The sequence below is a fragment of the Culex quinquefasciatus genome, chromosome 2, assembly GCF_015732765.1.
Source record: "Culex quinquefasciatus strain JHB chromosome 2, VPISU_Cqui_1.0_pri_paternal, whole genome shotgun sequence".
Lineage (NCBI taxonomy): Eukaryota > Metazoa > Arthropoda > Insecta > Diptera > Culicidae > Culex > Culex quinquefasciatus.
Genome location: NC_051862.1, coordinates 150,152,547 through 150,167,528, shown reverse-complemented (window position 1 = coordinate 150,167,528; position 14,982 = coordinate 150,152,547). Strand labels below are relative to the sequence as shown.

The following is a 14,982-nucleotide window of genomic DNA, read 5'->3' as shown; positions in this document are numbered from 1 at the left end:
TTCCGCCATCTTGGATTATGTCCGCTTTGACCGCTCCCATTTCCTGCAAAAGCCTAAAAAATAGTCTTTGAAACCTATAAATAAGTCTTTTTAAGCCTAAAAATAAGTCTTAATCAAGTTCCGCCATCTTGGATTATGTCCGCTTTGACCCCTCCCATTTCCTGCAAAAGCCTAAAAAATAGTCTTTTAAACCTATAAACAAGTCTTTTTAGGTCTAAAAATAAGTCTTAATCAAGTTCCGCCATCTTGGATTATGTCCGCTTTGACCCCTCCCATTTCCTGCAAAAGCCTAAAAATTAGTCTTTTAAATCTATAAATAAGTCTTTTTAGGCCTAAAAATAAGTCTTAATCAAGTTCCGCCATCTTGGATTATGTCCGCTTTGACCGTTCCCATTTCCTGCAAAAGCCTAAAAATTAGTCTTTTAAACCTATAAATAAGTCTTTTTAAGCCTAAAAATAAGTCTTAATCAAGTTCCGCCATCTTGGATTATGTCCGCTTTGACCGCTCCCATTTTCTGCAAAAGCCTAAACATTAGTCTTTTAAACCTATAAATAAGTCTTTTTAAGCCTAAAAATAAGTCTTAATCAAGTTCCGCCATCTTGGATTAAATCCGCTTTGACCGCTCCCATTTCCTGCAAAAGCCTAAAAATTAGTCTTTTAAACCTATAAATAAGTCTTTTTAGGCCTAAAAATAAGTCTTAATCAAGTTCCGCCATCTTGGATTATGTCCGCTCTGATCCCCTCGCATTCTCGAAAAAGACTAAAATTTAGGCTTTTTGACGATAACATAAAGCCTAAAATTTAGGCTTTTTCGTACTAAAACGAAACTAGTCTTTTAAAGACTAACCCATCATTAGGCTTAAAAAGACTTAACACGGTTAGGTTCGATAAAGCCTAATTTTAAGACTTAAAAGACTAATGTCGCCTTTGCGTGTACTTGACAGCTCGTTCCAAGGGAACCATAGTTGATTCATCGAAAAAATGTTGTCTTGTCAAAATTTATTTTTGCATTAAAATGAAAAAAAAAGTAATCAGAAATGGTTTTTAATGGTGTTTTTTACCGTTGTACATAAAAATTTACATAGGGCTTTAGTACCCAATTATCTCAGATTTTGCTCATTCGATTTTTTTTGTATTTTTTAATCTGGCTGAAACTTTTTGAGGCCTTCGGTTTGCCCCGAAGAAGCCATTTGGCATCATTAGTTTGTCCATCCAATTTTCCTTACAAATTTGGCAGCTATCCATACAAAAACGATATATGAAAATTCAAAAATCTGTATCTTTTGAAGGAATTTTTTTATCGATTTGGTGTCTTCGGCAAAGTTGTAGGTATGGATAAGGACTACACTAAAAAAAATATACATATAAAAAATTGTGATTTTCAATTTGTCTTTTTGTCATTAAAACTTGATTTGCAAAAAACACTACAGTCCAGACTTGATTATCCGAAGCCTCGATTATCCGAAGTTTGATTATCCGACGGTTTGTTAGTATTTTGGATAATCGAATCACGAACAAAAAAAAATCGTTTTTTTTTTCTTGTTTTAAACATCAAATTCGAGTTATGCGATCCCATTTTTGTCAAATTTGAATAGTTGATTACCTATTGATGCATTGCAATAAAATGCATTTTTTCGATTTTTTGTCACCGCCATATTGGCCACCATCTTGGATTAAAAAAAAAGCAAATCACTAAGCGTAGTTTAGTGGTCATACTTAAACTCGACAATCAAAAATAAGCCAGAGAAAAAAAATCGTTATTCGATTATCCGAAGTGAAATTTTTCCGAGGCCCATTTTTTACATTTTTTATGTTTAAGAGGACATAAATGCCAACTTTTCAGAAATTTCCAGAACGGGCAAAAAATCTTTGACAGAGTTATGCATTTTTGAATCAAAACTGATTTTTTCAAAAAATCGAAATATTGGTAAAAAAAATTCAAATTCATTTTTCTATGTACAGTCATCCCACATATTCGGAACACCCACAAATTCGGAACACTTTTGTGGTAATTTGTCAATAGAATGCAAAATGCAACTTTTCTGCCGACCCTGCTATTTTTAAGGCCTTTATTTGGACATTCTCTTGCTATTTCACCAGTAAAAGTAATACTTTTCAAACAAAACCTGCATTTCAAGACTATTTTATCCAGAGCAGCAAAATACTGCCTCCAAATTGCCCGTACCATGATTGTGGGATGTTATTGTGTCTCCCACAATTGTGGAACACCTGAATTTAACTGATATTACAGACAAACAGACATGAAAGTTAGAACAAATTTGTGTTCAGAATGTGGGACCAGTTCGAACCAGTTCAAATTCAAATTTTGTCCGCACACTAGCGACATCTACTTGCGGATCCATAAAGCTCATCTTCTGCTTGACAGCAAGTTATGTAAGTGTGTGTGTATGTGTGAGTGAGTAAATGGTGACAGATTGGAATTCTACCAAAACAAAACATATTTTTTTTGTATAAATGAAATTAAAATGCTAATAATTATTAAGAGCAGTTAATGATAATGCATTTATTTGCCAAAAGTGTGATATGGAAGTGGAGACTTCTTTCGGGGGAACTATCGGATATTTAACGGAAGCCCTTTTACTCCACCGTTACATTTTTGGGACAAGTTGGGATCCCGACTTTCATGTCTGTTTGTCTGTGCTGATATGTTCACAAAAAAGTTATCAAACCATTCATAAAACATCACTAACCATGAGTTCTATTGGTTTCAGAGTGCAAAGTCATTATTTTGCAAAAAATATGTACACCTGGAGAGAAAAAAAGTTTGTTTACATCGTAAGAAAAAAGTGTTCCGAATTTGTGGATTTCAATGGTCAATGTTTTTCTTCGAAAACTTGATATAAATCGTAAAAATGTACAGCCGGTCTATACATCAATCGAAAGATCGCAAGAACAGCTTTCACATGAAGGTAAAAGCAAATCATTATATTCAATTATCGATTTTATATGATTTATTGAATATTCGCCGATCTGTAAACTGTTCCGAATATGAGGGATGAGTGTAAAATCGAATTTTCAATCAAAAAGTACTTAATTTTTTTTAAAGTGCACGGTTTTAAAGTTATAACCAGTTTTAGGTAACTTTTTTGAAAAAAATCACAGTTATGCATTTTTTTTAATTAGTGCTCATTTTGCCCACTTTTGTAACAAATATATTTGAAAAGCTGAGAATATTCTCTATATTTTGTTTTTTTTAGCTTTGTTGATACGACCCATAATTGCTGAGATATTGCCATGAAAAGGTTTAAAAACAGGAAAATTGTTGTTTTCTAAGTCTCAACCAAACAACCGCACCATTTTCTAATGACATTATCTCAGCAACTAATGGTTCGATTTCAAATGTTAAAATATTTGAGACATTCGTTAAATTGACCCATCTTTTGGAAAACATTTTTTTTTTCAAAGTCAAGACTAACATTTCAAAAAAGCCAAACATTCATTATAACGTCCTATTGAAGTCTTGATTAAAAAAAATGTATGGAAAATTTTAAGGAATAACTAATGATGAAAAAAGACTACTTTGGGCATACCGAAGGCACCAAAAAAGTGCCAGCCGGATTAAAAATACAAACATTAAAATAAAAAAACCTATTTCGTAGAGATTTGCTCAGTAAAGAAAACTTCAGTTTTTCAGCACTTGTATCGAAAAGTAATCATCTTCTATCTGTGTTGGTTTTTGAGCTCATATGTATCTGTGAGAATTTTGAGCCAAATCGGTTAGGGTTAAGGGGTCGCTGTTAAGCGTTGGAGTTTATGTGGGAAAACCGCGAAAATACTTGGGGAAATACATTGCTTCAGGATTTTGCCGGCAGGTGGCGCAGGTTTCGCCCAAATTTGCCCAAGTGTGAGATTCTTGTACACCCAAAATTCACAGTCGAGATAATCGTTCTCTCAAAATTTATTGAGGGATCAGTGCCAAAATCGATAGAATAATGGTACCAACTCACACCATCATAACAAATTAGTTCATTCGTTAGTTGAATCAATAAATCTCCAATAAGTGTCATACATCGACTTCTGACTTCTCCTTGGTCACCAAGCTGTGGTGGCCGAGGCAGCTAAGTCATTGGATTGGTTTGTCAAAGGTCTCTGGTTCGATTCCCGTTGTCGACACTTTTGGTTTTTTGTTTGACGGATGAACTTTTTTTGCAAATGAACCTCGAGAGAAAAGTTCTATCGCCCATCTCGAGCTTTGTTCTCTGCGTCCGTGAATAGTACCACTATTCTCTCGACTCGAGACCATCATTCTCTCGGACTAGCGCTGCCAGTTTTGGGTGTAGGGTATTTAATTTCCTAAAATGTTGTTCAAAGGAGCAAGAAGATCCGAGTTGATCCTGATGGGTTATTAGCAATTCGATGAAAATAATTCGGCTTATGTACTTGTAAGTTACGTAGGACGCAGATCAAAAAATACCTTTTTGCAAAAAAGAATCAAAATCAGGATCAACTCGGATCGGTTTGCAACCTTCGGCAAAGTTATAGAAAATTTTATTTTCTACACGAAGCTCACAATTGAACAAATTTTATCTAGACCGAAATTCAGAAGCGATGTTTTTTTCACGAGTTATCGCGATTTTACGAAAAAAAAAGTTTTGAAAAAGTTGGTCGTCATCGATCATGGCCGTTCATGGTAACCTGCGAGTCACGACAGACACGGACGACGAAACAAAGAGAAACGCAAAAAGTAACTTTTTCAAAACTTTTTTTCGTAAAATGGCGATAACTCGTGATGTTTATAAGCAAACCCCTTATGTCTATAAAATAAAATTTTTCTACAGCTTTTTAGAACATTGTTACACTCTAAAAAATAACCCTGCAAAGTTAGAAAAAACACGAAATTTTAAAATGATTTTTTTTTCTAAATGAAAAAAAAGACCCTTCTGGGTCAATGTAGATTCGAAAACTACATAAATTTCCCATAAAATGACATGTTCCAAAAAATTTTACAGTCGAGTAACGGAAAATGGGTGAATTTTTAAAACTTTTTTAGTATTTTTTTCGATGAAAAATACGTTTTTTCGGAATTCTGAGTACGCCATCAAATCGGGCGTCTAATTTTACATAAAAGTTCCTCTGACACTAAATTCCTATCTCATCACCGTTTCAGGCTGCAAATTCATTGAAAAACACCTCTTTTTCGCATGTTCAAAACTGGAAGGGGTCGTACCGCCCCTCCGTCACGAGATATCAAAAAACGGACCTCGGATTCGTTATCAGGGACAAAAGTTACCCCTTAGGACAAAGTTTCACGCAAATCGAAGAGGGGTCGGGGCAACTTTTCCAGATTTCGTGTGAGTTGGTAGAGAATTACCCAGAGATACTTCGCTATTTTTAGACCACGTTTTCCACTTTTTCTCACCGAAACCGACTACTTTATCGACTTTATTTTGCTGGGCGAGATAGGACGCCGTCTATTTTTAGACGATGACTCAGCACTTTTCCACTCTTGCACTTCAAAAAATCAGATGGCAGCACGATGTAACGCCACGTCCCTATTATTTGACTCTTTTTCTTTTTTATTTGAGCTTCTCTCTTGGGTTAACATTGCAAGTGCAGTATCTTTTTTCTACCAATCGATGATCTTCATCCTCTCGAATAGAGTTGCCTTGCTGTGGGTTCAGTAACTTTTGCATCAAAATTACTAAGATTTGTATTCAATAAAGTTGTGTATTAATTCTTAAAAAAAATCAGAATTATATTCCTCTTCGAAAAAGAAAGGTGAACATTTAAAAGGCAAAAAATAATTTCAGAAGAAAATGGAAATAAGGAACACACGAAAAAAAATTATCTGTTTTAAATGTTATTTTTTTTTTATGGAGGCAAATATGATTGAATAATTACTAATCATGCTTGAGGAAAAAGTATTAAAAAGACTATTACAACAGATAGATAATCCTACGATGGTCATAAATCTACCCTCTTAGTGAACAGTAACAATGACTGTTATCTCTTCGTACGCCAGTGTGTGTGTGTGTGTGTGCGTGTTTGTGCATGTGCATGTGTCTGTCAGTTTGTCATAACACAAGCACGACAGTCGTATGATGCGATGACACCGCCAGAAACAAGCTATCCTTCGAGCAACAACTACAACCCAACACCAGCAGCTTTCGAGTAACACACACACACATCCTTGACAAAGTGAACCTCAAAGCGTTTCGCCCACCCACTCGCTCTCACTTCCAGTAGTGGCAGTGTTTGTCTCTTTCACGCTTGTTCGGATTAGAGAATATATGCCATTCAAATAAATGTTTGAATTTATCACCATGAATGCTTCCAGCAGGAGATACACGAAACGAGCTGCAGTTTCGCATTGCATTTTCCCTGCGCCGAGATGGATGGATGAGAGCTGAGCGGGTGGGGATGTTATCATATTCGGTGTTGTACACCACTATGAATCAAAAGTTGCATCAGGATTTCCATTTCTATTCATAAGCTTTCGTCCTCCATGTTTTTTTTTTGTTTTCTGCATGTTTGATGCGTAACGAAAAACTCTCTCGTAGTGTTTGTTTTAGCGTACTAGAATAATTGTGAATTTTGGTTTTTCAAATCTCAAAATGTGGTAAATAAAACCTTATTGCACTTATTTAAGAGGAACAAGCTCTTACACTGGAAGGAAAAAGGCACGTTGAACGGTCCGAGAGAATAATGACTTGTCTTTAATCAACTTTACTTAAGATTGTATGAAAGCAATCAACAAGGTTGTAGGGTATTTTAAACAACAGTGGACACTAGAGTGCCCAGAAAAAACTGACCCACTGCTCCACAAGCGGAAAACGGTTTGTTGGGTTATTTTAAGCATCTGTGCAAATTTGGAGCGAAATTGGTTGGAATTAACCCATTGATACCCGAGCCTAAAGTTTTTGAAAATGATTTTCATACAAAAATGACTTTTTTAAATCGCTTATAACTTTTAAGGATCAAGTTCCAATGAGTATCTCACTTTTGGGAATAATTTGATGGAAGTAGCGCAACCTGCAGACCAAAACGTAAGAAAATTGTGGTTTCCATCCTTTTTTTTATTTTTCCCATAAAAACATCACCTTTGGGTATGAATGGGTAAATGTTGACCGATTTTGCTCATGTTTGGCCATGAATCCTAAAATTGCTCAAGGAACAATATTTGGCTTGTGAAGCGAGGTTGTGAGAAAGGTGTCATATTCTGGGCACCTTAGTGAACACCCCAGTAGAGTCAACGAGCATTTTTCACAAGTTATCACTATGTTAAGCAATATTTCATAACTCATGAAATCTGAAGACTTTTGAACAATTCTGATTTTTTTTTCATAAATTGATTGCTTTTATGCAGAGCAATAGCCATTCGAAAAAAAGTTTTTTTACCTCTAAAGGACCCCCTTTTCCTATAGTGGACCCGTGTCCATAATCCGATTGTGGACCCGGGTCCACCATAGGAAAATTCTTGTTTTTATATCAAATTTAACCGATATTTGATTTTTTTAATGCATGGTTTGGGTCTAATGATAGATAAAATAATATGGCTTAAAACAACATTAAAACCAAACAGACTGTTAAATACATTTTTCCAAAAATATCCAAAGAAAACGGGTCAAAAATCACTGTAAACATACAAATGGATTAAAAAAATAATTTTGATACATTTTTTCCATATCAATTACTTCAATCAGGCAAATTAATAGATGTGTTTAAAATTGCTGTTGAATTTCAGAAACTTCGGTAATTTTGACATAAAACAGTCATATTTATATTCATTATTAAACAAATATGCATTTAAGTTGATTAACACAAGCTTTCACTGTATATTTCAGAAAAGATATTGCTCAAATGCAAAGTTTTCTCAATTTTTGTTAGTAAAATTAACACGGGTGTTTGTTTTGGAAAATATAGTTTATTCATTGTCCTATTTTGGACCCCCTTGATTTTGCTCGAAATTTAGAAGTTACTGGTTATACTTATAAAAAGTTCCATAATTTAACATTGTTTCGATTAACTAAAGTCACTAAGTCATTACCACTCAGTCAGGATCGTTTTGGATGATGCAGAACATGCCAATTAAAAGATTTCTTTTAAAATACCCGCTTAAAACTGTGATTTTATTGCGCTGGCGAAAAACCACGATCCATACAAAATAGAAATGAAAAAGTCACGTAGGGAGATTGGGGGTTGGATAATTACAAATTTGAAAGCAAATTTGATTCATGCACGATCCCTTATCCGCTGTCTCTGAGCAATCAAAGGGCTAATCTTCAATGTTTCTTAAAATAAATTTTAGGAAATTTCTGAGCATTCTAGAAACAAAATGGTACTTTGGATTCCAAATTAAATTTAATATAAAAACCGTAGTAAAAATAAAAAATTAAGTAAGATAATTATTTTTCTAAAAAAACGTTAATTAGCCACCCTAAGGTGGTTGGCGCCTTCCTCACATTTAAAGGGTGCTATCCAAAATGCAAAAAGTGCGTAAATAACACTTAAGTGCTTATAACTTTTGATAGGGTTGTCAGATCTTCAATGTTTTGGACGCATTAGAAAGGTCTTTTGAATACCCATTCTACGATAGGTCGCATGAGAGATCCGGACAACGTTTCCATCAAAATATCTGAGATCCTGCCTACAAAAAGTGCATGAATAACTCTGAAGTGTTTATGACTTTTGATAGGTTTGTCAGATCTTCAATGTCTTGGACGCGTTGGAAAGGTCTTTTAAATACCTTTCTGAAAATGTATACCATGACGGAGTTTCTTGCAAAAACCACCCTTTTTACAATCTTCCGGACCTTTGCTAAAATTGTTTTTTTTTGCATAACTTTTGAAGTACTTAACTAAACTGCATAATTTTTAATAGCGACTTATGGGACCCCAAGACGGATCGAATGACGCCAAAACGGACAAAATCGGTTCGGTTGAGATAATCGAGTGACAATTTTTTGATCAATATCCCACCACACACTCAGACATTTGCTCAGAATTTGATTCTGAGTTGATAGGTTTACATGAAGGTAGGTCTAGGACGTCAAATGAAGAAGTTTAATTTCCAAGTGATTTTATAGCCTTTCCTCAGTAAGGTGAGGAAGGCAAAAATCAGCGGCCGTACTTCTCTGTAGCTTAAAAGTGGCAGGATTTCGTCTTTTAAAACAAATAAAAAATTAAAGCAATTAAAATAATAAGGAATAAATGTTTCAAAAATCGAAAAAAAAACCATTTACCGATTTTTTTCTGAATAGTCATCATCAATACATGCAACTTTGTCGAAGCACCAAATCGATCAGCAAATTCCTTTAATATATACAAATTGTCTGATATTTACGAACCATTTTCGTACAGACAGCTGCCCAAAATTGTATGGTTACTCGAAAAAGAGATAATATTCTACCAACAAACTTTTCAACTTATTGTTATGTGACATATATTTAGAATTTCGTTCCTAGCCGTTAAGAATATGTGAAAGTGAGTTTATTAGGAGGTCGAATTTTTCGAAGTTTCATGTTTAGAGTGATTTTAAATCCTTTACTCAGTAATGTGAGAAATGCAACAAATATTCGATAAAATTAAGTAACAATTAACTTTTACTTGTAAGCGATGCAATAAAAACCACATATTTATGAAAAAAGTGAAAAAAAGGAAAAGGCATCAAATACACCATTTTTGCTGTCAAAGTCATTGACATTTTTCCTTTTTTAAAATGATTTAAATGATGTTTATACAATGTGATGAGTGACTGATACAAGTAACAGAATGTTTTCTTACCTCCATACATGACGAACAGCGTAATCTTCAGCATAATAAGGTTCGGGTTGATTCCATGCCGGAGACAAAACTTGCCCCACTTGGTCAGCTCTTCGGTGTCCACCGTGTTAGTTCCCATCTCTTCGGCACTGGCCTTGGCCGTTTTATCACTCCCGTCCACCCCCATAGTGCTCTTCTTATTCACTTGATTTCCACTCACTCTCTCCCTACACCCAGGTTGGCAGGTGATCAATTGAGACGATCCACGTGATGAGCGCTGAAGGGCTGAACTAGAATTACACAAACACACACACTCCACCGAATTAACCTTCACAGCTTCGAACTTGAGCTTCTGGCCGAGCTGGCTGTCATCGCGCGCACAATCCCCTAGCCAAGCTAAACGAACCCCAGCTCCTTGAAGGCGGAGAGGCGGTCTTGGGGCTCAATTTGCAGCATCCGTTATCAACCGCGAGATGCGTTCATAACATTCAACTGGGATGGGGGAATATGAGGTTGGGAGGGGGTCGTATCATATGATGAAGCAATCTTCGTTGAGAATCGAGATGATCATCTCCAGAAACGACTCGAGGAACGTTAACCAGGGATGTCAGAGGCGTAACTAGGGAATTCCATGGCAATATGATCAAAAGTGCAAGCTTGGTTTTGACATGTGGCCGTTGACAGCCCTCTCCCTCCCTCCCTTCCATTTTGGACAAAAGTTCGAAAATCAGTTTTTTTAAACTTATGATGGTTAAAAGATCTGTTTTTGATGAAATTTGCAACCTTTTTTAAACAAACTAAACGTTCAAGTTTAACCCTGCTTACTGCCATTGATACTGCTAGTGAGCCGAGATCCTCTGAGGTATCGTTTACACGCGGAGTTCAACCGCACTCGTCGAGAATTCCTATCTCGTTCAAACACTAATCCAGCAGCAGCAGCAGTTCTCGAAAACAAGATCCAATTAATCAAGCGACCGTTTGCCTTTCCACGACACTTTGCGCGCGGGAAACTGATTTATGGGCAATTTACTTTTTTTATCTGGATTATCAAGACAATACGCGCGTTTAATTAGAGTTGCTACCAAACACGCGACGATAAGCTGGATGGTAACGGAGATCGCTGGCCGGAAGCTAACCATGAACTCGTGCAAACTGCTATCTCCGGATAAGGGAGTTTTGAAAACAATATCACGTGATTTTGGAAATTTTATGAAACCGCAAACATCGTGTTTTGTCTTATCTTGTTGTTCAAAATTTAACCCAGAATGAGCAGCTTAAGCAGCTTATGTAAAGCTTATGAATATGAAATTTTGGTGATTCAGTGAGTTATAAAAGGGTTTGGCTATCTGTGTGTTGATGATCTGTGCTTTCTCACATGGCTCATCTTGAAGATTTTTTTCCGTTTTGTTGCATGGTGTAAATTAATAAAACAATTTCATTCACAAAGTGCAGCAACGCGATATGGGCAATTCTCCATAAAAACGGAAATTGGATTTTATTCATATTTGTTTATTCGGTTCAAACTTTGAAGGGTCCTTTTCTATGGACAAAGATGACATTTTCTGTATTTTTTTTTTACCCTTTCAAGACTCCATACATTGTAAGCAGCTGTCCATACAAAAATGGTATGTAATTATTCGAAAATCTGTTCTTTTGAAGGAACTTTCCATTTCCTTTCTTCGGCAAAATTGTTGGTATTGGTGAGGACTTTTCAGAAAAAAAGGTACTCAGGAATCTAATTTTGCCAATTTCTAATTAAGTTGTTTTTTCACTACAAAATAATTTGCAAATTTGAAGATTTGAAGATTTGAAGATTTGAAGATTTGAAGATTTGAAGATTTGAAGATTTGAAGATTTGAAGATTTGAAGATTTGAAGATTTGAAGATTTGAAGATTTGAAGATTTGAAGATTTGAAGATTTGAAGATTTGAAGATTTGAAGATTTGAAGATTTGAAGATTTGAAGATTTGAAGATTTGAAGATTTGAAGATTTAAAGATTTAAAGGTTTTGAGATTTAAAGATTTGAAGAATTTTTAACTTTAGATTTAATTTAAAATAAAATTTGCAAACGAAAAGTACTTTACAGATTGCTAAAAAACATCGAATAAAAGAAGAAAAAAAAAACAAAAAATAAAACGCATTTTTTTTAAATAGGCGTAGTATTGCATGTATGGCCCTTGATTCCAAAATTTCTAAAATATATTTTTCGAAAAGATCATAACATTTCACAAATGTTTCAATTTAAAACACTGAAAATTGGACCATTAGTTGCTGAGATATTGACATTGAAAAAAGGAAGCTCTAAAAAACTTCATTTTTCGTTAATCTGCTGTATCTCAGCAACCAAAGGTCCAATCTTCAATGTTTCTAAAAAGACTTTTTTTTTAATTTTCGAAAAGAAGATTTTAAGGAATTGGTCAAATTTGTTCTATATTACAAACTCCTGTTTAAAAAAATGAGAGTTATGTCAAATTTCTAAAAAAAAAAACATTTTTGTTCAAACTTGGCAACAAAATTTTTTGACCGTTCTTCAATATGGCTCAAAAGTTACGGCTAAAACTAATGAAAAAAAACCAAAAAATTCGAAAATACGAATTTTGGATTGAATTTTGTGAAAAACAGTTAACTTTTTCTGAATAGCCCTATCAAGACACCAAATCGATCCTAAAATCCCTTTTAAAGATACAGATTTCGGAAAATTTATGACAATTTTTGTATGGACAAATGCCAAAATTGTATGAAGACTTGTATGGGTGACCCAATGACAAAAATAGCTTTTTTGTCATAGAAAAGGTAGGTACCACAAACCGTGGGGCAAATAATAAAAATACAGAAAATAAAAATGCTCAAAATTTGCTGATTAATGCTAGAAAAATCAAGAATTATTTGTTATTTTCAACAATAATCACAAAACTGTAACTGTAGAAGTGCAAAAACTACAGAAAATATTTCTTAAGGGTTTATGATAAAGAACCGAATGCTCAAGCTGTATGATTGATTTTTTTTAGAATAAGAGTTTCGTTTCACATCAAGTTGTTATAAAATTCACAAATTGCACTTAAGAGTGAAAATTTTCTAATCAGCGCCGTTTTGTTGAACTGATTTCGTTAGATTGTGGTTGTTTTTCTGAAAATAGTTATTGGTGCCGAACTTTCAAAAATTGATCGCGGAAAATTCTTCTCCACCACAGTTGTTTGTGTGATCAATGTGATGGATGAATTGGTAGATATTTGACAGTTAGGTGCCAGCGAATTATTTCAAGAAAATCTACCACGATCTACCAAAAATGTTTTAACAATACAATTCTGATGATCGAAATTGCACAGTTCGAATCGTACGGACATCTATACTTTTGACAGAAACTTTTCCTGATTTCAGTTATCTTAATTTTTCGTATCACATGAGCTCAACTAAATAAAATGGCGATCGTGCGGGATGACAGCAGCTGTATAATATCCGTTAGAGGAAATCTTTTGCACAAATTCACTATTCTTATCACACTATGACAAAACTATTCCACTCTACCAGCAACAGCAGCAACAGCAATCAAACTGGCAACCAGGCCAAATATCCTTGATCCTCGAAGAACTCCAAGATGAAACAAATCCAACAAGAAAGGGGTTCCCGTGCGCAACCGGATCAAGACGGATTACCGAGGGTGGAAAGCGAACCGTCGACTCGACTCAACCGCGGCCACAAAGGAACTGAATTATATGTACGATTCGATTAGCTAAATTGTGCCCCATCTCCGTACTTAAGTGACTCGGTCTTGGTTTTGGTTTGGAAGAGAAGGCATCACAGCCAGATGATAACACAGAAGCTTATTTACTTCTCTGTCACGATAGCACTCCGGGATGGATTTGTGGTTGACGAAACCAGCTTTCGAGGCTAGAATTACCGACCCGGAGCGAGTGATATTTCGCAATAGCTGGGTATGTTTTTCCACTTGTTTTTTGTTTGTTACTGCAAACCATAAATATGCACGTGTTATTTATTATTGAACAAACTTTTTTTTTATTTCTAAAAATAACCATTTTCAAGATAATGTCCTAATTTGTGTTACCATGCTTTAGAGACCATAAAAGTTCCACTTTCAATGCACGTGTGCCTTTATTATCCTGCTAGTTTAATAACCTTGATTTTTTTATTTCCACACAATTCTTTTGAATTTCAAGTGAAGATTTTTTTTATAATTTGATACAGATAACATTGAAAAAATAGGTGATTTGTTAAAAGTGTGTCATACATGATTTTTTAACCTGAATCTAGTCTCAGATTCCATAAGTCCTAAAAAAATTACCATTGCCTTTTTTTGATTTTTTTTTATTTTTGATGTTACGAAATGTATGGGAGGCTGCTACTTAATAGCAAGTCCGTAGTAACAGTTCAATAGGGCGAATCTGCGTTTGTAAACAAGCAGTCTAGCCCCCTCTTACTTGACGTGAACTGTCACTTGAGTAAAAGGGATAGACTGCTTGTTTACAAACGCAGATTCGCCCTATTGAACTGTTACTACGGAAGAATAACACCCTCAAATCTCACGTGAGCAATTCCAGCTCAAATCAGGAATTTTTCTGGTACTTTTGTACCCGACCCTCTCCGATTTCAATGAAAGTTTTTAGACATGTTATCCTAGGCCTATATAAGCCATTTTTGTGTATATGGAGCCAATAGTACTCGAAAATAACATTTGAGAAGGGCGTAAGGTATTTAAATATTTTTTGTATTTTGCAATTTAAAAATTACTGTGTCTCGAAGCCATTGCGTCGTATCAAAAAGTGGTCCGAGACAAACTTGTAGGAAATTGGATGGGCTTTCTGAAAAAAATACACTGAAACAAAAATACACGCCACTTCTATGAGATTTTTTGATTTTTAAGTCTAAAACTTAAATTTAAAGGTGTTGTCACGATTTTTTTTCGTTCAAAATTTTTGAGGAAATAGCCTAAGATGTTACCAAAAGACTGACGAAAAATGCAGGATGGTATGTCTCTCTAAAAAAATACAAAAATCATTTACTAAAACTGGTTTTTGAAAAGTGGTCTAAACGTCAAAATTTTAAAAACCCACAGTGAGAATCGATTCTCCAGACAATTTTACATAAAAGTCTCCATATTGACCATTGTCCTATGTCCAATCCTTGGGAAGATACAGCGGTTTTAAAAATAAAAATGATGAAAAATGGGTTTTTTGGTGGTTTTTGGCAATTTCTATATGACAGACTTGGTTTTTCAGTCTCGTAAATATTTTTACCGGAAA

General features: G+C 34.8%; 1 protein-coding gene across 3 annotated transcripts in view; it reads right to left on the bottom strand.

Moving 5' to 3' along the window:
• The window catches only part of LOC6032950, a 78,697-nt gene extending 65,249 nt beyond the window's left edge, over positions 1–13,448 (bottom strand). The window contains exons 1-2 of one of the 3 annotated variants that reach the window (XM_038253759.1): positions 13,250–13,448; positions 9,745–10,036 (exon numbers count right to left, since the gene is read on the bottom strand). In XM_038253759.1, coding sequence (XP_038109687.1) covers positions 9,745–9,910 — 166 coding nt within the window. In that variant the 5' untranslated portion in view covers positions 9,911–10,036; positions 13,250–13,448. The remainder of the gene's footprint in view (positions 1–9,744; positions 10,037–13,249) is intronic. The other 2 variants (XM_038253761.1, XM_038253758.1) reach the window with 2 other exon arrangements.
• Between the last annotated feature and the right edge of the window lie 1,534 nt (positions 13,449–14,982).